General features: G+C 38.9%; 1 protein-coding gene across 1 annotated transcript in view; it reads left to right on the forward strand.

The window, feature by feature from the left end:
- The window catches only part of WIPF1 (WAS/WASL interacting protein family member 1), a 41,458-nt gene that overhangs the window by 1,496 nt on the left and 15,458 nt on the right, over nucleotides 1-24,504 (forward strand). Inside the window, exon 2 of the mRNA XM_015815901.1 lies at nucleotides 17,195-17,282. Within this exon, the coding sequence (XP_015671387.1) occupies nucleotides 17,232-17,282 (51 nt within the window). The 5' untranslated portion in view covers nucleotides 17,195-17,231. The remainder of the gene's footprint in view (nucleotides 1-17,194; nucleotides 17,283-24,504) is intronic.

Consider the following 24,504-nt stretch of genomic DNA (forward strand, 5'->3'; position numbering starts at 1 on the left):
GCCATAGCGCTGCTGGGCTGCCTGGGCGATCTGTGGTGGGCCCTGGAGGCGGTGAGTGGTCCTGTGGGCAGGCGGGTGGGGGATGGGGGGCAGAGTGGGGGCGGGGCAGGGGGTGGAGCGGGGGCGGGGCCAGTTTTGGGGCACTCGGTCTCTAAAAGGTTCACCATCACTGATGTAGTGCATTCTCTTATCTTAAGATTCCAGGGATATCCAACTAATCCTAGAATCACTGATATTATTATTTCAGGAAACATACTCTTAGACTAGTTTCATACAACAATCTATAGTTTGCATTACAGTGCTTTATGAAATAAACTACGAGTGACTTCATGCAACCTGTTTAGCTAGTATTTATAAACTGCACTGTCTGGGTTCATAGAACACACTAAAACTAAACAAGCCACATTATAATTTAGTACAGTAGGTGAACGTCACCTCTGATTTTGTAGAGAACCCAATGCAAACTGTGTTCAAATGAAAGTGATTACTGTACTGTAATACCCTTTCTGTCTCTGTCATTGGCAACCATTTTAAAAAAAACTATGTTTGCTGGAAAGCATCATCAGCCTTCTAAACTAATTACCAGCTAGTAGGTCATTAGCTCATTTTTCTTGTTAAGGAATCCTGTTGTACAGGATTATCTTGACACACCCCCCCCCCTATCATTTTTTCTCTGTTCACCAGATTTCAGCAGTAAAGATTTTTCATCTAAAAACTTGGTCGGTGTTTCTGCCTTTGAAAGAGGATTTTTAAAATCATGTCCTTCGCCTCTTTTCTGCTCAATACAGAAACTTTAATACAACTTTATTATGAAAGGGATTATTATTATTATTATTTTGTTTCAGATTGAGTGAGAAAGAAAGTTGAAATTCATTTAGAAGGAACTGATAATTTGTCTCCTTCTGATGCTGGGAAACCTGATGAGTAGAAAAATTCATAGTTACCAAACCATGCCTGAATATTTGACCTCTGGGTGTTCCGACTTCATGGACTTACATGGCTTTCAGAATTTAATTAGCCATCGATTTGTATACTTTTTGAATATTCCAGAACAGTTCTTGGCTCAAAGCATCAGAATAAGTTTTAAAGGTTATATTTAAATACATACTTAAATGCAAATGAAAAACATTTTGGACAAGTGAAAAAAATGGGACGGAATGGCTTAACAGAGAATTTACAGGTAGTCCTCAACTTACAACAGTTCATTCAGTGACTGTTCAAAGTTACAACGGCACTGAAAAAAAGTGACTTATGACCATTTTTCACACTTAATGACCATTGCAGCATCCCCACGGTCATGTGATTAAAATTCAGATGCTCGGCAACTGACTTGTATTTATGACAGTTGTAATGTCCTGGGGTCACGTGATCCCCTTTTGCGGCCTTCTGACAAGCAAACTCAATGGGGAAGCCAGATTCGCTTAACAGCCATGTTACTAACTTAACAGCTGCAGCGGTTCAGTTAACAACTGTGGTGAGAAAGGTTATAAAATGGGGCAAAATTCATTTAATAAATGTCTTGCTTTAGCAACAGAAATTTTGGGCTCAATTGTGGTCATAAGTCGAGGACTACCTCTATATGGAAGTGATAGTGACAACAAACACATAGCTCTGTCAGTACCTAGTTTGTCCATTGATCTTGACAGAGTTGTCTCTGCTTCCTATAATAGGAAGTTTAAAATAAAAATAAAAATCTCCCCCGAAAAGATATCTTCCTGATTGTTTTTAAGAAAACTGCATGGATACCCAAAGACCCCTTTTCTTAAGGAACCAAGAACAGAAGCATTTTCAGTAACAAACTGAAAACTTATAGCATAGAAGAGTCCACAACACAAAGTTTCTGGTTTATTATCCAGCTTTCTTAAGACGTTCCTCATGTTCAACTGAAAACTCATATTTTAAGTTTACTGAAGCTAATCGTGCTCTCTGAGGCAGCTGAGAAAAGCGTTTTGAATATCTGCATATGACAATTGTAGTATCTGAAGACTTAAGCCACAAGAGTTGTCTTTTCTAGTTAAATTCGGTGCATCTCTATACAGTTACGCGGCCCTGTTGTGAGTGCAGGCCACCAACTTTTTCTGGAAGAGAATGAATGATACCGTCTTTTATTTGTCTTCCTGCACCTCTGTCTGTATTTTCTTGCTCCATATTTCAAATGGTATTTTCCAGCTTCTAGTAGCTTAAACTATATTTTAATTTCATCTGATGCGTTTTAGTTTCTTCTAGAAAAACTGCATTGTGTGCAGTGGTAGGAATTTTCCTTCACCCAAGTCAATAGCTGCCATCCTGCAGCACTATTAAAAAGAAAAAGTTTAAACCTTTAAATGCAAACTGTTTTTCAAAAGCATATATGTCACAAAATGAAAAGGCTATAGTGCAGTGATGGCGAACCTTTTAGAGACCAAGTGCCCCAAAACCGCCCCCCACCCCCATCCTTGCTCCGCCCTGCCTGCTGGGCCACCCACCACCACGGCCCACCACAAATCACCCAGATGGCCCAGCAGCACCATGGCGACCACGCCCTCCGCCCATGCCCTGCAGCAGCATCTGCGCATGATGGGACGCAAGGGCGGAGTCTTGTCCCCGCTGCCCAGCTACCATGTCCTTGGCTGCGCTGCTTCGCGTGGGCCGTGCTGGGGGCGACTCTCCTCGGGGGGCTGCTGGTGAGGAGGGGGCTATGGGAGGAGGTGGGGCTGGGGCGACGATGCATGTGCCCAGAGAGAGGGCTCCGAGTGCCGCCTCTGGCACACGTGCCATAGGTTCGCCACCACTGCTAGTGCAAACCTACTAGTGAAGCAGCCCAGTCTGAAAGAATTTTTTAAGCTGGTTTAATGTTTAGAGTCCAGCTAGCATTAGCACAGAATAGGAAAAGCTTAGGGGTCCAGGGTGGAAGTGCCCAATAGTTGGTTCTTTCAATCTACCCCCATAGTGCATGAATTTATAGTGTTTCGGTCAATGCAGAATTGCCAGCAGTCCCACCTAACATGGCTAGTAGTGAAAAACGCTGGGAAATGCCTTACTGGTTTGTGGGGGGGGAGCTTGTGCTTTAAAATTCAAACAATACATAGTCATCTGTATCTGATCATGAAGGAAAACCACTCAGATTTAGCACACATTCGATTTCCCAGGAAAAATTACTGCAGGTCATATTTTAAAGATGCATTTTCTAGCTATCAGTCTGCTTTGGGAATCGCTGTTACATTAATTCATTCTGGTTTTCCCCACCTATGATGCTGTACAAGATTTGCCTCCACTGATATATTTTATACATTTACAGTTGTCGACCTTGCTCTTTTCAGAAGCAGATTCTGCATGGACTGTGACAAATGCATCTTTGACTCGGTTGTTTTCATGCCTGCATATTACTGTATTTTGCTTTCTCTTTTGATGGCTAGGCTATAAAAAAACTTTTTCAGACGGAGTTTGACTGTTGATGACTACATGGACCAGTCTGTGTAATTTTCTTGGCAACAGTTCAGACAGGGTAACAAGGGGAATTGTAGTTCTTTTGGCTTGTTCTCTGGTTAAAAGTTGTGTGAGGTTTTCACATTAGACTTGCAAAGTGATTCAGAAATAACGAGCAATTTGCCGACTGATGACATGTAGTTGTACATATCCTACCTATACAACTTTCCTACAATACTGGACTAAACCTTAATAAAAGAATCACTTCTTCCTCGGCTATACTTTAAATATTTGGAACGTGTCAATGTATCCGTATCGTAAATCTCGATAATCCTAAAGTTAAAATAAGACCGTTCTTTCTTCAAAAAGGTTCTAGAAAGTTAACCAGATTTTCCATTTATTAAAGCTGAAATGAAATCAGAAAATGAACATACTTTCCTTTTCTAGTACAGCCAAAATGTATTACTTCCACCAGCAACATTGCCATGTAACGAGACTAGGCAAATTAGCCGAGAACATAAATAAAATCTTTATTTTAAGATGTCTAACTTATTGTAGCAAGTACTTAATCTACACAGGAAGCAAATGTTTGCTAAAATATTTCTACTTCCTTTGGAAGCTACTGTCAATATGATTCCAAACTTATGTTTTTACTGTATTTTTTCCTGAATTGAATTAGAGAGGTGTAGTCTGTGAATAGTAAAACAATCTGAAACATTTCACAATGTAAATATAAGTGGAATATGTGTATGTGTATGTGCACACGCATGCACACACATGTCTGTGTATAACAATTTCTTAGTTTGTTGCTCAAGTTTAGGTATAATTTATTTAACAACGATTTCCTGAATAAAGAAGAATTGGTTGAGTTCACATAATACAACAAGAAAAAAATTCATAGTTTACAAACTTCATTATATTTTGGTTTGCACAAAATATAAGTGAACAAACTGCATTATGGATTATTGTGGTATGAATCCAACCTCCCAAGCTAAGATATAATAGGAGTTTGATTGGTTCTTAAATATAACAGACCTGCTGACCATGTTCTGATGAGCTTTTTTATCTATGTCCATCCATAGCTACTCCCCTGTCCAATTTATAATGCTCAGCAATCAATCTAGAAATTTTTCAATTAATTATATAGGTAGCTGTCCTTGCCGCCATTTGAATGATCTGGGAAATTTAACCTCAGTTTAACCTGTGTTTTTAAAGCCCATTTTATAATTATTATACCTTAATTCAGATGAATTGGGAAACTTTGGTTAATGGAGAACTATCCTACACTGCTATGTCCTGGGAAGAAAATTGTATGTGCAAGTGTCCTCCCTGTCCCTTGCTTTTTGGAATAGCTTGCCAGCTGCAGAATTCAGAAAAAAAATCAAAAGCTTGAATTTTTGCATTGGTTTGGCTGATTCTAACAAACATATTTTTCAAGTATAAGTTTTGATCTTTTAACTGCTTGATCCATTAGGGCAGGTCCTTCCTATGTTTCTTGTTCTGTTAAGCCACTGGGGGCTTTTGCCCCTCTTGTCTGATGGTTTCCTAGGCAACATCTCTACCCCTCATTCCCCAAGGTCATCCACACATTACATTACAGTGACAGAAAGATAGAACCAGCTTGCCCAAAACGATACTGTCAGTCCTTCGAGATACTCAGCAAGTAATCAAAACCATGAGTAGTAACACCACCTTTATTATAAGGTTACTAACTGTAACAGAATCTTCCAAGTCAGAAAGTAATTCTTCTCTCCCTTACCTTTATTTTCCAGAGAACTAAGAAGGATCCCTTCAGAGATGCTTTCTCTACCCCCATTTTTTTTTTTTTTGCTGTTTGCTGAGATATTTCTAGTCCAGGAGTAGGCAACCTTGGCTCTTTTATGACTCGTGGACATCAACTCCCAGAATTCCTGAGCCAGCATGGCTGGCTCAGGAATTCTGGGAATTGAAGTCCACGAGTCATAAAAGAGCCAAGGTTGCCTATTCTTGCCCTAGTCTGATCATTGGTTAGGCTACAGCTATTCTTCCTCTCTCCCAAGTTTTTTCTCACAGCCCATTACAGATACCATTGTGGATCATCTCTCTCAGACTTGGGAGATTATATTTTGCATGAGAACATAGATAATATTTCCCTAGCCCAGTGATGGCAAACCTTTTAGAGACCGAGTGCCCAAACTACAACCCAAAACCCACTTATGCATCGTCGGGTGCCGGGTGGGTGTGGCCCTTTGGCCTGGTGTGGCCAGTTGGATGGGTGTGGCCCATTGGGTGGGCATGGCTGCGGTGGTAACGGCAGACTGGGTGGGACTAAAAAGTTCAATCAATCAATTCCAACTTTGCAAGATCTTTTTTTCCCCGCGAGACGTTGAAATTGACTGATTGATTGAACCTTCTTTTTTTTTTTTGCACACGGCGGCGGAGGCCTAAAGCGAAAAGGTTGTATAAAACCCAGATGAAGGCCTAGGACTGGGGCGATGGCGCACGTGCCCACAGAGAGGGCTCTGAGTGCCGCCTCTGGCACCCATGCCATAGGTTCGCCACCACTGCCCTAGCCTGATATTCATAGGATTCATTTAGTTTTACAAAAAGGATCTTGAATAAATAAGTCACATAATCATAAAATATGTTTTTATTTTATTTTTATCAAATGAATAGCTGTGCACACATCTCCTACTTCTTTGCCTACAGTTAACTGGGATTTACTTCATTTACTCCATTTTCTGGATATACGGCATACAACATACTGAACCGTAAATCGTGTGAGTTAAGTTTAAATGGTACATTAGGGCTTAAATGTGTTTGGGCTAGATTGTGGTTTAGTGTGTCATGCAAACCCCAGGAAATGTGCATCTTGAAAAATATCCTCTACCAGGAAAGAGGAGGGGGGGATGGTTGGATAGATGAGGAAACATAAATTGCAAAAACTGCTTTCACTCTCATGTTTGAGATTAACAGGGCCATCCTATCAATGCCTGTTCTTACTGAATTTATCGGAGTTGGCTTCCAGTATATAAATATATAGAATTACAGTAAGCAGTAGCCAAAACATAATAAGTATGCGTAGGGCTTCAAATTCTCTCCCCAAAGATGCTAAAGTGTGGGCAGGGATGCAAAAGAAGCACCTATTTGAATTCTTTAAAGCACCCATGCTATCAATTAGCCTTCCATGCCCACTGATCACTAACAGTCCTCACCCGGTGTTGTTCCAAAAATCTTAAGCAAAGGTGGTAAACCAAAAGTAGAATGGAATTCTACTACTTATTGAGGATTTCTGACTCCCCTTCTTTTAGCAGAAGCAACTTTTCCCACTTTGTAAATTACATTGCTAAAAACAATCAAAACCTAGTAAAAAAAACCCCAGTTGTTAAGTACATTAGGGCTGGCTACCTAATTTTCAGATTATTTCTCAGTTTCGGGTCTTTTTATGCTTAACAATTTTGTGCTGGAAACCTAAATGTTTCCCAGATGTGTTGATCCCATTTAGTGCATGAGGGATCAGAATATAATTGCAACAAGAATCAAATGTTTGACTAGAAAAAAAAAGTGCATGCCTTTGAAAATATGAAACAAAATCCTCTTTTGGGGATAGTTATTCCAAAGAACTGGCAAGATTTTTGAAACTATTCTGGGGGAAAAGTACCAAAAAAGTGCTGAAAAGGTTTCTGAAGCTTGCATGATTTTTCTCCAACTAATAATCTGCAGGGTCAGCTGAGGATACAATTTCATGTTAAAATCTTCCTTAACTCCTAAAACTGGATTCATATTCAGATATCAGGTGTATGAGGAAATGATCTTGTCCCAGATTATGGAAAGTGTTTGCATCCCTAAAAAGATACTGTAGGTGTTTGCTCTCCAAATATTTAGAAAGATAGAAAAGGCATACTGTTTTCACCAGCCTGTTCATTCTCAATTATTTAACAAGTGCTTTTCATAGTGCTTTCAATTGCATTAAGTTCATTCCATTTTATAATTTGGATTTTCTATTGCTGCATACTGCCTTGAACATTAGAATAAACAGAAAGGTGGGGAAGGGATTTAATAATGAAATTAAAATAGTTAATATGTTAATTTAGAAAGTAATTGCTATATCTAAATCTTCTAGCCCTGAATGTAGGATAGGGGCCAGATATGATGATGATGATGATGATGATGATGATGATGATGATGATGATGATGATGATGATGATGATGATGATGATGATGATGATGATGACGACGACGATGATGTTATCATCCATTCAGTCGTGTCTGGCTCTTGGCGATTCTATGGGCCAGGTCTCTCCACGTCTTCCGATCTTGCGCTACTTCTTTGAGTTGTTGTATGCTTTGGCTGGTGTCAGCTTTGATGTTGTCCAGCCCTCGTGTTCTTTGATGGCCTGGTTTCCTTTTTCTGGTAACTCTTTCAAACATAATTGCTTTTGTCTGGTGAATCCCCCCACATGACATGACCAAAATAAGTGAGACACAGTTTTGTGATTTTGGCCAGATTATATAGAAGTTTCCATTCTGTTACTTCTCTTCTATCCACCATTCAGTGCTCTTGCAGCTGAAAACACTTTTCCGAACTGTTTTCCAGAGGTGGTTCAAGTACCACTTCCCCTTTGCAAGGCCATGCCAAGAAGCGTGAAACGATGTGGCTGGTTGCTCTACTCTTCCTCTGATGAGTGAAATATGCTTCCCCCCCCCCCATGTAAGTGGAAATCTACCTACATACTTCCTGGATTGTGGGTGGTTGAGTAGGTTTACACAGTTAATATGAATTCAGATTTCGGTAACTACAACATTAGTGTGTAGTCTAATACATCACACCTAGGAAATGAGTTATACCGTATCAGTGGAGCTTGAGATCAGTTGGCAGCATTAAGCTGTTGCTTATGGCTGCATATATGCTGGGGTCTGGGTAGGTTCTGCGCTGCAAAGATCGGAATGGGACAACTTGCTTACAGACAACTTTCTGCGGCCAATTCGCTACGGCCAACTCTGTTCCACTGTTTCTTTGATATTCATGTAATTCTTGTCCCACAACAAGTTGTCCTGCGGCGAGTTGGCTGTGGTGAGTTGGCCACAGCGAATTCTCATAAACCCCCAAAGATTGTGCTGCTTGGCTGAATTGGCAACCATGCTTGCTCTGGGACTTAAAAAGATTCAAAGAGAGTCCACGGCATTTACACCGTTGCTTGCAACAACTGCCACCCCAAAGGTGCTTTAAAAAAGGCAACTGGACTTTCTTGAAAAATCAACGCATCTTTGATTTTGAAAGCCTCTTCTTTAAAACTTCCAGTGTTGGAGCATTCACCGCTTCTGGAGGCAGGTTGTTCCACTGGCTAATTGTTTTAACTGTCAGGAAGTTTCAAGATCTCTTAGAAATAATGTAGGATACAATATAGCAAAGACAGTCTTTGGGTTCAATGCAATCAGTGACTGATTAATATTAATTAAATTTCAAAGACATTTGAAATATACCACTTTAATATACCACTTATCCAAATTTATAATCCAACCAGTGATGTAGAAGGTTGGTGAGTTTTACAATACAATTACAAGTACAGTCTGAAATTAACAGAACATGAAACAAGATGCACTGCTTGTGGCTAGAAACTGCATGCCAATGTTAGAAATTATAAGAAGTTGGATAGAAATATAGTAGAGGAGTACATCAATTCCCACCAATCCAATTATTTTGTTTTATTAATACAATCTCTAAACAGCCAAAACAACACCTATCTACACAGAGATCACCAGATGGAATACCCAGAGATCAAATTGAGTGTATTATTGATACAAAGAGGTGGGTGTCAGCCCTACTAGATAGACCAGACCAGGAAACCAACTCAACAGAAAGGCTAAGCTACTTTTATTGAGGTTGGCTATAACAACAGAATCTTGCAAGTGCAGTTGTGCTGCACCTTCTCTTTCTCCTTCTATTCCAGGGAAGTAGAAGAGGTTGGGGAACATAGAAGAGCAGTGCCATATGATACATGAATGAATCCAAGATTTTGTTTGTGTTTTCCCTAGGGTCTGGATGGGGAATTGGGAAGTGGTTTTGTTTTTTTTAACCATGAATAAGTATATTTTAAGCCGCCTGTTTCAATATTTATTCAGTTCTGTGGCAGGATGAGCTGCCATAGAATTATAGGTCTGGAAGCGACCTTGAAGGTCTTCTAATTCAATCCCCTCCCCAAGATAGGAGTCATTATTCCATCCCAGACAAATGGTTATCCAACTTTTCTTGAAAACCACCAGCGACGGAGCACCCACTACTCCAGGAAGCAATCTTTCTCATTTTCAGGAAGTTTTTCCTTAGTTTCAAATTAGATCTCTTGCTGACTAGCTTTCACCCATTGCTTCTTGTCCTGTCCTCAAGTATTTTGGAAAATAAATAGATTTCCTCTTGCCTGTGACAGTCCTTCAAATATTTGAAGATGGCTATCACATCACCACCTAACCATGATTAAGTGTTGTGTTTTTTTTCCTCAAGGTTAGATTTCGATCTTGCCAAATATAAAAGAAGTGTCACGTAGGTAGCTAAAAAGTTCTCGGTTTAGTTAGCACATCTGTAAGCAAAACGTATCTATCTTATCTAAGATTGATAAGGAGATTTGTCAGGCAAAGTAGTTTCATTTTGGGTATGTGTGCTGGTGTGGATTGGAGATGCTGTTCATGCATCAAAGAAGAAGCGCACCAAAGAGCAAAGAGGCTGAAGGAAAGAAGGTAGTGGAGTTGGAGAGGAGATCACCCGAGGAAGGAGGAATGCGCAATAGATAATCCCAACAGGAATAACTAAAGTCGGGGGGGGGGAAGCTGTGAAAGTAGGAGAAATGGGAGGATATCCCAGGAGAAATGGGGCAGAGATGAGCAATCAGGGTGCTGGCTTTACAAAATGTTTCAAAAAACATTATAAAAGACCTGGATCAAGAAATTGAAAGGAAAGTAAAATCCAGTGATTGAGGTTAGCAAATGAATGGATAATGCCCAGAGGATGATTGGCTGCCCTCTCCTCCCCCCTCTGGACAAACTGTACAGTTCCCACTGTCTTAGGAAAGCTCAAAACGTTTTCAAAGACTCATCTCATCCCGAACATTCTTTTTTTGAACTATTACCATCTGGCAGACGGTACAGGATAATAAAAACAAAGACAAATAGGCTGAAAAATAGTTTTTAATCCCAGAGCTGTAACCATATTAAACACTATTGTATAGTGCAATGTTGAAGTGCAATTATTAGGGGCAGCGCAATGGTGAATAGAATGTGAAGGATGCATGTATACAGTGTATGATTTCACTTGTGGTTTTTACTTGTGTGTAGTGTGCAGTGTGGGCAGCACTTAATTTCGTTGTGAGATACACAATGACAATAAAGATTATTCTATTCTATTCTATTTTATTCTATTCTATTCTATTCTATTCTATTCTATTCTATTCTATTCTATTCTATTCTATTCTATTCTGGAGTTTCTGAAAGGACTTCAAAAGAGCTCTGTAAATAAATGACCATTAGATTGTTGACATATTTTTGTAGTCAAGACTTGCGTACCCAAAGGAGAGGTAAGATACTTTCCTTTTGAAAAGCACAAATTATTTATTTAATTTGCAACAAATATCACTTTATTAGTGGGCAGAACAACATTGTGAAGATGTGTGGAGGGAGGGGTTGGATTTTTGTCCTTTTCTTACCTTCTAATATATTTGTATGGGCGAGAGAGGTAAGCAAATTTGAGACGAAAGAGGTCGTCACATTTGAAATATTGAGAACATCCCATTTTACTCATACAACTACCAAAATAGGCATGGCCTTTTACAAACAGCTATTTACTAGAAAACAAACCCATATCCACAAATGCTCGGTATCATCTCATTGAGATGTTTGCCCTCCCCTCCCAAAAAAAAATGTTTAAAAAAATGTTGGATGAAGCAGTAAGGTTGATGAACAGCAATAGAAATTATTTGGAACCAGTGGATACTGCTGGATTATCTGAAAGACATCTGATGGGGTGACATGAATGCTCTCTTTAAAAAATATGAAGTCCTGTACCATATAGAATAGAAATGTGTACTTTAATTTCATGTCCCCAGTACAGATATGTTCACATTTGGAATCTATTTGGAGAGGTTTTGGTCTGTTTTGGTTCACTGCTATAGCAGCAGGAGTTATTTTTTGCAATGGGACCAAGGGTGCTCTTGATCAGGGCTCTTCAAACTTAGCAACTTTACGACTTGTGGACTTCAACTCCCAGAATTCCTCATGCTGGCTGGAGAATTCTGGGAGTTAAGTCCATAAGTCTTAAGGTTGTCAAGTTTGGAGACTCCTTCTCTTGATAAATAGTAACAGTTGTATTGGTAGCCTACATGTAAATTGTATGACCCATCATCCTCATCATTGCTGGTTGTTTTGATTTTCCATGAAAATAGTAGCTTTGTTGTTTAATAATACTTTGTTCTCTGCTAATAATATTAACGACAACTTTAGACAGCTTTCTTTAGGAAAGATTTCAAGAGATTAAGGAAAGGATAGTATTTTTTGATATATAACCTGCTTGTTTTGCTTCTTCTACACACCTTGTTTATAATTGTTGGCGTGGGAGTACATGGGTATATAACATGTATCTTTACATTTTTGCCTTTTTATTGTCCCTTTGTCCTATGCATTACTCTTAAACAAAGCAAGATTAGGAACAGAGAGTGAGAAAGAGAGGCAGATTGCATGTAGGTGGGTGGCTTCACACATTACACAAAGCCATCGTTTATCTTGACCATGGTTTATTGAACAAACCAAATAATGCTATGCCATAAACCATGACTTACAGACTGTAGTGACTGAATTCACATGTGATAAATCAGAACTAAATATATATCACATTATAATTTTGTTCAGTGTACAAACCCTCTGTGTCTGTGAGTGTCTTTATATGAGTGAGACTGACCGTAAACGTCATGACTGAAGGCATTTAAAGAAAGATGTATTTAATTCCAGTGTAGGCAGCCTAGGTTTCTCCAGATGCTTAAGAGTTTATTTCCTATTAGTTCCAGCCTGTGTGGCCAATGGCAAGCAATGTGAATGTTGTGACTCAAAATATTTTGAGGGCTTCAGATTGCCTATTGTAGCACATTAAGTGGATTATACAGTCAAAGTCAGGGGTAGTCAACCTTGGCTCTTTTATGACTCGTGGACTTCAACTCCCAGAATTCCTGAGCCAGCTAAGCTGGCTCAGGAATTCTAGGAATTGAAGTCCATGAGTCATAAAAGAGCCAAGGTTGACTACCCCTGGTCAAAGTCAAGGCTGGCCATGTTAACTGCATGGCCCACATGATTGAAGCTGTGATGGGTTTCTGTGTGCATTACCCAATGTTGCTTTTTTTGACCCTGTCCTGAATCATCATATCTCCAGTATATCCTAATTTTCAAAAATGCATTTCCCAACCCATCTTTTCCTTTTTTTTTAACTGCTTATTTTATTTTATCAATTTCCACCTTTTTAAAGAGACAACACACGTGTTTATGTCCTTTAAATCAGAGGTCCCCAACCTTTTGGGCACCAGGGACTGGTTCCGTGGAGAAAGGTTTTTCTGTGGACCGGAGCGTGTGTGGTTTTGTTTGCTGCCTGCATCCCATGGATGGGACTTTGCTTTTTTGTGCGGCCTGGTTGCTGGCATGATGCAGCCTGGTACCGTTCCACAGTCCGGGGGTTGGGAACCCCTGCTTTAAATAATTTGGTACTTCAGTATTATTGTTTTCTTTCTTTCTGAGTATGAGTATTTGAATACTGCTCAGCTTCAGTTGCTTTTCAATTTATTATACCTGGGACCAAAAAACGGAGCCTTTAGGACAGGGGTGTCAAACTGCCGGCCCATGGGCCGGATGCATCACGTGGAAGCCACGCCCACCCCATTGCCGGCAATGGCAAAATCAGCCCGATACGTTGCGCGACGTCACGTGACGTCGCGACTTTGACATGCCTGCTTTAGGAGAATACTAAGTCTTAAACTACTGATTTAATCCCATTTCTTCTCTTCCCCCTTCCAAATCTTTTATTATCCTTGCCAATATTCCTCTTTTTCTATTTAGAGGCTAATCATTCAGGAAATGAATAACTGCAGTGAGTTCTCCACTTCTGTCTTTTGTCTAAATTTAAGCTTTTTTTTTTAAGTGACTGGTTTAAAATAGCCTATTGGGTGCCTGTCATCCACATACTCTGTAATTCTGGGTCAGAGATCCTTGTCCTGGTTGCAAAGGGATTTATAAGTATGCTAGAAAGAAAGATGTTTGTAAACTACCTTACCTTACTTCAAAATGCATACAGTCCTTAATAGTGACAGAGTTAAGAATTGTTTGAGTAATCTTTGCTGTCATCTCTTGGGCATCTGAGTGTTGGCCATCCAGCTAGCCTAACTCAGAGGATTTGAAAAGTTTGGTCTTAAATAATTAAGCTGCCATTCAACATTTTCAGTACAACATCATTGCTGATCTTATGGGCACCTGTAAAACTGCCTATACAAGTAGTTCTTGTTTAACAACTGCCTTGTTTAATGATCATTTGCAATTACAGCGGTGATGTAAAAAGTAACTTTACAACTAATCTTTGTGATTATGACCTTTTCAGGTCTGGTCTGTAAAGCAAAGGAGAGCTGAAGTAATATCATAAGCACATTATGGTTTCACTTAATAATTGCTTCGCCTAATGACCAAATTACCTTTAGTTTTTGTTTTACTAATTTTTCATAGAAGTCTGGAAGGTTGCATTTCTGTTGTGACAGGTCTTGGGCCTACCTGGTTGAAAGGGTTTTAGAGGTATGAGACCTTTTTTTTTTTTAATAAGGCATGTGCTGCTGATTATATTGTATTCTATTATTTTAAAATTGTGTGTTTTTAATTATACTACATATCTAAAGATTACTGCCAGTGTTGTTAGGGACAAAGACTGTAATTCCCCCCCCACACACACACACATTTTCAGTGTATTGCTGTCTAAAAACAATACAGTGAAATTTTATATACAGTAGCAGGCTATTTGAGGGAAGGGGTGTTTGTTAAATATGAATGTATATTATTTGGATCAATTGACATTTTACATCATTATGTAATCACATAAGTGACATATAATAAACTAAACCTAATGACATAATTTATATAAATTGTCTGATTTGAGAAATAGAACATGTCAAAGCCAGGGAGATCAGGATGTTTGGTCAACAGAAATTATATTATGTTTAATACCATTTCTGTTTTCAAAATACCTTCTACATTTAAACAAAATGCTAAATGAACATCTGGATGGTCTATCGAATATTGTACTCAAAGCTACTGGTACACGATGAATTTTAAAGATACATTAAAATGCTTTATGCACTTAAAATGCATCTTAAGAAAATTAAATATGGTTTGTCTAATCCACATAGGAATCCTAAGCATAATCAGTCTGATATGCTTCTAGTTACTGCATTTATATAAACCGCTACCACCTCAGTATAACAAAAAATACTTACATTTAAGTGGCTATAAATATTTTTTCAGGATTTGTTGGCTGTAGGATATGAATTCAACAAACCATTGCAGCTATGGAAAAAACACCCTGAAACTTGTAGTTAAATAAGAAAATTGTGGTTTGCTGCAGGGACTGTTTTTTCTATTAACAGGAAGTGAAACAGATTTAACTTTAGATTTGCAGTTTTCACATTTAGGCATAAAATGGTTGCAGAAAAAACAACTTTTTCTACAGGGAAGATTGGTAGCAAAATGTATAATGCTAAAATACTGAAAACTTCGGCTGATACTACCGGTAATTGATGGAAGGGTTGTTAAAGTTTTAGTACAAGAATGAGAAAAATGTGACTGCAGAGCAAGCCACTGTAATATTGTAAATCAAGCTTTTAGGTTGATTGTCTTTAGGAAAGAGATAATATGGAACAGATCTGAGTTAGATATTACATTTTGTATTGATCAAATTGCTGATTAAATCTTAGTAATAGAATGACAGGGGTTGATATATGGCATTCCTCACCAACACCATAATTCATTTCCTTTCAGAGAAGTTTTTTTTTGCAATCTGAAAACTCCTCCATGCTGCTATTAGACATAAGAATAATGTATAGAGCAGCTGCAAGATGCAGCCAAGAGAAATGATTCATTTCTTTCCCTTCCCACCCCTTCCCAATAACAGTTCAAAAGACCCTGGTATTGTTCTGAAAGTCTTTTTTACTTGTTCCTTTTGGCTAGTCCCCAAAGAATAGGATGATCTGCTTGATATTACCTAGATCAATGTGTCTGATCCTCAGCATCTTTAAGATGTGTGGACTTCAACTCCCAGAATTCCTCAGCTAGCATGGAGGATTCTGGGAATTGAAGTTCACAAATCTTAAAGTTGCTAAGGTTCAGAAACACTGATCTGGACCATGTTTTATTTACAACGCTCCCACACACCAAACTTCTACTTTTCAAGATGTAGATCAGGGGTCTTCAAACTTGGCCCTTTTATGACTTGTGGACTTCAACTCCCAGAATTCCTCAGCCAGGCATGCTGGCTGAGGAATTCTGGGAGTTGAAGTCCACAAGTCATAAAAGGGACAAGTTTGAAGACCCCTGATGTAGATCAAATTTACTTTCTCTGTGCGATTTACAATATTTTTTGGGAAGAGATGGGAATAAACTATAGCCTGGCTGTCTCTAAATATTCAGTGTTGGAAATATTTAATGCATATATATTTTCCATCCATTTCCCAAGAGTACACATCTGGATTTTTTGGAACATTATTTATATGCTGCCTATCTCACAAAACAGTGAGTGCAGTAAAACAGTAATTACAAAAAACACGCCACTATTAAGACATTATGAAAGACTGAATATGAATTCTCATGGGTCTTCAACCCAAAAGCTCATTCCTTTCTAAAGCTTTTACATTTCTGAGGTGCCCTTTTTTTTTTAATGGTAAGTAATTCTAGCTGTTAGCGCTGAAAGTTAGGTCATCCATTTCTTAAGCATACTGCTGGTGGAATAATAAAAAGGATAAAATTGCCTTTAAGCTTGTTGGTTTTGGTTTACCTCCTTGGTTCTATAGCACGTAGGGGTTTTGGACTGTTCTTATCTTTTCTTTCCCTCAAGCAACTCATCATTGTTCATCCTTCCCTTCTCTGAATTTTATCTTTTATGGCAAACTTGTAAAGTAGATTAGACTGAGAATTTGAGACTGACCTTCACTAGCAACATAGCTAAATGGAGATTTTTTTTAATCTAGATCTCTCCCCTGGCAATGCCATAGTAGATAACTTGGTCCAAATAGGACAGATAACCTAGAAATGTGCTCCTTGAAACACGGATATGCAAAGAGGACTGTGCCTTTATCTTATCTTACTTTCTCTGTTCCATAACATCCTATTTCTCTGAGTTAAAAACCAAAATAGATTGACTGGATTTTTAGTCATGCCAGATCTTTTCCTCTCTAAAACCACAAGTTTATTATAAATTATAATGGAGAAAGGGGGGAGGTTGTAATAGTTGCCCATCAGTAACATTTTATTGATTGATTGATCTTTATCCCACCTTTATTATTTTTACGAATAACACAAGGTGGAAAACATACCTGATACTCCTTCCTCCTCCTATGTTTCCCACAACAACCCTGTGAAATGGGCTGGGCTGAGAGAGAGTGACTGGCGCAAGGTCGCCCAGCCGGATCTCATACTTAAGGTGGGACTAGAACTCACACTCGCCTGCTTTCTAGCCTGGTGCTTTAACTGCTACTAGACCAAATATGTCTCCATTTGTAATCATATAGGTTATTTGTTTTCCCCCCAATAGGTTTCGTTGCAACAAAGGTGAGATTGACGTCTAGAAGATGCCAGTTCCGCCTCCTCCAGCTCCGCCACCTCCCCCAACATTTTCGCAGGTAAGTTGCAATTTTAAAATAATAATAAAATTTCAGTGGAAGAGAGAGACAAGTTTGATGATCCTAGCTTGTCCTGTGAAAATAAAGCATGTTTAGGCTAGAAGACAGAGATAGATAGATAGATAGATAGATAGATAGATAGATAGATAGATAGAGAGAGAGAGAGAGAGAGAGAGAGAGAGAGAGAGAGAGAGAGAGAGAGAGAGAGAGAGAGAGAGAGAGCTTTTTTGTAAAAAAAAAAAAAAAAGGTGCCGGAACTCACACACGTCATACAACCCGCCTTGCCTACCCTACAAGGTTCCATCCAAAAAAGGTGCCGGAACTCCATTCTGGGTGTTCTATGACAAAAAAAGCGATAGATAGATAGATAGATAGACAGACAGACAGACAGACAGACAGACAGACTGACTGACTGACTGACTGACTGACTGACTGACTGGACTGGACTGGACTGGACTGGACTGGACTGGACTGGACTGGACTGGACTGGACTGGACTGGACTGGACTGGACTGACTGACTGACTGACTGACTCTTTCTGTTCTTGAGTTGTCCTGATGTACGGTGAGACAGTGTGGGGTTGTGGTTCACGTTTGGGAGCAGGGAAGCTTCCATTGAAGCTGATTTGGTGACTTTGGCACAGTTGTGCTTTCTCTCTCAGCCCAGCTATTCTCAGGGAGGTTGTTGTTGAACTTAGCTAGGTCTTCTATTGTGGTTTTATGTATCAGGATATACTGATAAAAATGCAATTTAAAAAGATATTACTATGATGTAGACTTTTGGTGACTCCTAACCTGGTGCATACATGAAGACATGGTATGTTTTGTTATGTTTGGATTTTATGTGTTATGCAAACCAAGCTACTAAGCTTCTTCAAGAAAGCTTTATTGGGAAAAAACCTTGGCTAAGCAGACCTGCTCAGCCATGTAATGATTAAAATAAATCATATACAGGATGAAAGTATATGAAAGGCACTCAACTGGCATTTGTTTTGGGAAAGGATCAAAAATATCCCCGACTACTCCCAAGTTAGTTAAAATCATGCTACATTTATGGAAGCTAACAAAGAAGCAATTATGCAAATGGAGATATGGAACTGGGACCCACTCAATGCTTCCCATAGAGATAGAATTGGATTCAGCATCTCTGTAGTAAGTCTCTCTGAACCTGTGTTTAAAGTACCTGCTAAACTTCTAGAGCATGTTTTGGAGGAGCGAAGATGTTCACCAAATTCACCGACAGCTTCTCCATTCTCATTAATCTGTTTATCCATAAAACAAGATACTATGATTTGCTTTAAGCATGTTTTGCTGAATTTATTAAACAATCTGCTAGGTTTGTAGAATGTACTCAGTCAGGCATCCATAACATTTTCTGTCTGGTGGGCATGTTTAAAATCTTCAGAGCAAGTAAACGGTTGCTAAGGGAAAGGATTACTGATTTACGAAATAGACAATATCAGGGCATGTAATCAATGGCACAGTAGTAGTAAATTAGCAAATGCAACTTGACACTCCTATCTCCCTTCTACCATAGGATGCTACTTACTATATATAATGGTAGGATGGGGTGGGTACCTTCTATAGCTGCAGCATAATCCTGAGAAAAGCCATTTTTGATTTAGGAGTTGCAGAAAGGTACTCTGTACACACTTTGAAAGTTCTGAAGCACCTATTTGCTTTTGAGGCACTGTAATGTATGGTGAGTACATGATTAATGACCATTTGTTCAGAGACTGTTCAAACATACAATAGTACTGAATGAGGAGACTTACCACCAATGACTTATTATGATTTATGACTTCTCAAAATTAGGAATTCAATTTGGGTGGAAACTGGCTCACATTTACAACAGTCATGGCACCCACAATCACGTAGTCACCATTTGTGACATTCATTGCTAGCTTCCTGCAAGCAAAGTCACTAAGAAAGCTGTCAGGAGGACCCAAATGGCAACTACTTGATGTCATGCTTAATGACCATAACTGGAATTGTGATGTGATGGTCATGTGATGTTGTACTTTATGTCTGCATCACTTTGTGATGAACTTCGCAATCTCAGTTACGGTCATTAACAAAGGGACACCTGTATTTGCATCTAGCGAGGCAGGTATCCATGGGCAGATTGATGTGTTGAGGCACCATGTTTGCAAATTCAACATAATAACTTATTATGACATATGAACCTAGACAACCATTTGTAAGTCACAAAATTATCCCTAATATTTTGCCCTCCAGATCAGAATCAGAAACATGCCTCTGATCGTGATTTATAGTCTGGACATTAAGCTTTCATCATAGTCTCCCAATTTAAATAAACCATTATGTTTAATGAAACATGCCTCTAATCATGGTTTATGGCCTGGACATTAAGCATTCATCATAGTCTTCTAATTTAAATAACCCATTATGATTAATAAGAAACAGAAAACTTCAGAGCATAACCCAGATTTCAGTTTACGGTAAATATTAATGAATCTGAACAGACCCAAGTTCCAATTTTAAAACTTTTCACTCCCTACTCTTCACATTGTTTTAATGCCTACAAAGTGCTGAAAAGAAGTTCAGCAGTGTNGGTAGATTGATGATAGAGAGTTACTCTTTTTGTTGGTTTTGTTGTTGTTTGTTCAGTTGGTTGCTTGTTGTTTTTCATATAGTTCTCTTTTGGGGGTTTTGTTCTTTTTGGGGGGGGGGTATGTTCTAAAAACTTGCTAAGATAAATAAAATAACCTTATTAAGATTTTAAACTATCATACATGCCAGGTGCCTTTTGGGATCCCAGTCTAGCCAAAAAGGTTTGCTGTCTTGAGTTGTCCTGATGTACGGTGAGACAGTGTGGGGTTGTGGTTCACGTTTGGAAGCAGGGAGCAGGGAAGCTTCCATTGAAGCTGATTTGGTGACTTTGGGATAGTTGTGCTTTCTCTCTCTCTCACTCTCTCAGCCCAGCTATTCTCAGGGAGGTTGTTGTTGAACTTAGCTAGGTCTTCTATTGTGGTTTTATGTATCAGGATATACTGATAAAAATACAATTTAAAAAGATACTACTATGATGTAGACCTTTGGTGACTCTTAACCTGGTGCATACATGAAGACATGGTATGTTTTGTTATGTTTGGATTTAATGTGTTATGCAAACCAAGCTACTAAGCTTCTTCAACAAAGCTTTATTGGGAAAAAATCCTGGCTAAGCAGACCTGCTCAGCCATGTAATGATTAAAATAAATCGTATACAGGATGAATGTATATGAAAGGCACTCAACTGACATTTGTTTTGGGAAAGGATCAAAAATATCCCCGACTACTCCCAAGTTAGTTAAAATCATGCTACATTTATGGAAGCTAACAAAGAAGCAATTATGCAAATGGAGATATGGAACTGGGACCTACTCAATGCTTCCCATAGAGATTTATTTATTTATTTATTTTTATTTATTTATTTTAATTTATATCCCGCCCTTCTCCCGACGGGACTCAGGGCGGCTCACAACATATTTAAAACAAAGGCATATATACAATCCCCCCCTGTAAAACCGAATTAAACCAAATTTTAAAGTTGTGTATATCGAATTCCTTAAAATGAACCCAGTATAAAATCCTCCCTAGGCCAGGTCCGCTTGCTGGAANATTCATCATAGTCTTCTAATTTAAATAACCCATTATGATTAATAAGAAACAGAAAACTTCAGAGCATAACCCAGATTTCAGTTTACGGTAAATATTAATGAATCTGAACAGACCCAAGTTCCAATTTTAAAACTTTTCACTCCCTACTCTTCACATTGTTTTAATGCCTACAAAGTGCTGAAAAGAAGTTCAGCAGTGTACACATCTGAACAGTTTCCCCCCCAAATAATTTAAAATGGCAGGGTTCTTATGTTCACCGAGAATATAGTAAATGAGGCAGATGAGAGCTTTTCTGTCTAATCTTCATCTTCAATTTAATGTAACTGAATAACAGAATGATAGAGTTGGAAAGGACCTTGGAAGCCTTCTAATTCAACCCCCTGCACAGGCAAGAGGTCCTATACCCGTGGTGGCGAACCTATGGCACGCGTGCCACAGGTGGCACGCAGAGCCCTCTCTGTGGGCACATGCACCGTTGCCCCAGTCCTAGGCCTTCAGCTGAGTTTTATAAAACCTGTTCGCTTTAGGCCTCCGCCGCCATGTGCAAAAAAAAAAAAAGGTTCAATCAATCAATCAATTTCAACTTCTCGCAGGAAAAAAAAAGAACTCGCAAAGTTGGAATTGATTGATTGAACTTTTTAGTCCCACCCAGTCTGCCGTTACCACCGCAGCCACGCTCACCCAATGGGCTACGCCCACCCAATGGGCCATGCCCACCCGGCACCCGATGATACGTAAGTGGGTTTTGGGTTGCAGTTTGGGCACTCGGTCTCTAAAAGGTTCGTCATTACTGTCCTATACCATTTCAAACAAATGGTTATTCAATCTCAAAAACTTCCAGTGTTGGAGCATCCACAACTTTGGGGGGCAAGTTGTTCTATTCATTAATTGTTCTGTCAGGAAATTTCTCCTTAGTTCTAGGCTGGTTCTCTCCTTGATTAGTTCCCATCCGTTGCTTTTTGTCCTGCCTTCAGGTGCTTTGGAGAGTAGCTTGATTCTAGGGTTGCCAGGTCTGCTTCCAAAAAATAGCGGACAAGCGGGGGGGGGGGGTTAAGTAGTAAAAAAAGTAGACTGTACAGCTTTAGATTACGTACCATTTCATCATAAAGCTTTTGAATAAAAAATGTCCATTATTTTGTGGAAAAAAATAGTGAACATAATGTGAAAAAAGTGGACTGTCCACTCAAATAATGGACACCTGGCAACCCTACTTGATTCCCTCTTCGTTGTGGCAGCCTCTGAGATATTGGAACACTGCTATCATGTAAATATTATAGAAATTTAATTTCTATAATAACAAAATTATTATAGGATAACTTTAACAATAACAAAGGGCAAGAACGTTGTGCAAGATTTACGCTGGGGATGGGAGATTGTGGTAGGGGGTAAAATATACTTCTTTACTTAAATTTTGAACAAACACGAGTCAGCTTTTAAGACAGTTGAGAAAATTTAAGCTGTTTCATCTTACTCTTGCAAATGTTTTCATTAAACTTTATTATAGGCTGGTATTTCTGTTAAGAAAATATAGTTTAGATTTTTCTAGCAGCACGCAGCAGATTTTAAACAGAGGTTGCAAGTTTGTAAAATTGGAAATAGTTATGCAGCTGTTTGAACTGGCAGATGAAAAATCAAGTGGTTTTAATAAAAAACTATTGTAATCAACAATTTTGCTCCTCTACAAATAAAGCCAGGAAATCCTATGAGATTATCCATTAATCTAAAAGTGTTAGCTTATAGAAAATAAGTCTGTGCAAACATGTCTTTCCAAATTAGCAATTTTTTAAAAAGTATATTTTCCTCATAGACTTATTTATATTAGTATTTGAATGTCTGCTTTAATTTAAGTCCCTGGACATCCAGAGATGGATGAATAACAGGGCTGGGCTTATTCAACTTTTTACTTCTTTCTTGTTCGTTAGTTAGTTTATTTATAACATTTATATAGCTGCCCTTCTTATAACCAATTGCATCTTTAGAGTCCCATATATCTGCCATCTATGCTACATGCATTTACTTCAGCAAAAGAAATTTCCAGACTTAGTTAATTAGCTGAGCTTCTCATTCATAAATACTGATCAGTCTAGAGCAGGGGTCCCCAACCCGGCCGCAGCATGCCAGAAACCAGGGTGCACGAACAAGTAAAGTCCCACCCGCGGGATGCAGGCAGCACGCGAAACCACGCCCCCTCCGATCCACAGAAAAACTCCATGGAACCGGTCCCTGGTGCCCAAAAGGTTGGGGGGGTCACTAGTCTAGAGGTATTCCCATTCTGGACAAGTAACGTTATACTATCCCCCAAAGCACAGAAAAAGAGTAAGAAATAATAAGCCAAGCAACTTGAAGGCATGATATTAAAAAAGAAAAAGAAAATCTAATTAAATCTAGTTTACACCAATACATTTCATTATATCGCTCCACATATTTCTGTCTTTCCTTCCACCATGTCCCTGTACCACTTCATGTATTGTCTTTTGCTATTGTTTTTCTCACCTCTCCCTTTTTGAGGATGTCAGTAATTCATTTCCAACATGACTTTCTTTTACCATTTTTATGGTTAAAGATAACTGGTTTGGTCTTTAGTACGTTCATTTTTAGACACACACACACACACACACACACCATTTCTTCTTTGCTTCATAGTATCTATTTAATATTTGCTGCTAATCACTTGAGTTCTTAATCACCTACACAGCATCGTCTCCCTATAAAATGGATATATATCCATGTTCCCAATTCACACAGGTATCACCATGAGCATGAGTATACATTTAGCCATAATACAATCTCAGCCTCGTCTTTCACGCTGCTCAGTGTTGAGCCATTGGTTAAACATTCAGTTTACACCAGTCTACACTCATCTACATATTTATGCAAAATATTCAAGCCTATTCATTTTTGTAATGTTTTCTCTGTTATCAATGCAACTTTCTCATATCTACATACTTCTCTATAACCTTCTGAAAGGCAAACATTTGGTGTGTGTAATCATTGTCCCAGGCTGAGTATGTTGAAGGCTGGTGCCAAGCTTAGCTTATCCCCACACTGGCGTTGCCATTGATCCCGCCATCAGATGCAGGTCTAGGACAACTCTCCATAGCCAACTCGCCAATTCCTCGTGGCCAATTCGCTACGGCAACTTGCCGTGGAACAAGAGTTACACTAATATCAGAGAAATGTTGGAATATAATCATTAAAGAAAGGCTGCCAAAGGAGAGACAAAATGAAATGTAAATGACAAAAATTAAAATAATGTGTAAAATATTTTAAACAATTAAATTGAATTGTTGAATTGTTCTGCGATGAGTTGGCCACGACGAGTTGTCCTATGGCGAATTGGCTGTGATGAGTTGACTGTGGGGAGTTGTCCCATTCCGATCAGATGCTGCCCTATCAACTATGATGCTAAAAAGTATCTGCTGGAAGGAATCCTTAAACACCATTTTTTCTTTATCCTTACTGTATAGGCATCCTTTTTTTCTTCTTCAGCAAATGATTACCAGTTTTTCTTTTTGAAATGCTGTTTTTGAAATAAATTACCGGTGCAACACCTCTTCATACCCCTTTTCATATACACATGCGTGTGTGCAGGCACACGCA

The sequence above is a fragment of the Protobothrops mucrosquamatus genome, unplaced genomic scaffold (genome assembly GCF_001527695.2).
Source record: "Protobothrops mucrosquamatus isolate PMUCROS unplaced genomic scaffold, P.Mucros_1.0 scaffold383, whole genome shotgun sequence".
NCBI lineage: Eukaryota > Metazoa > Chordata > Lepidosauria > Squamata > Viperidae > Protobothrops > Protobothrops mucrosquamatus.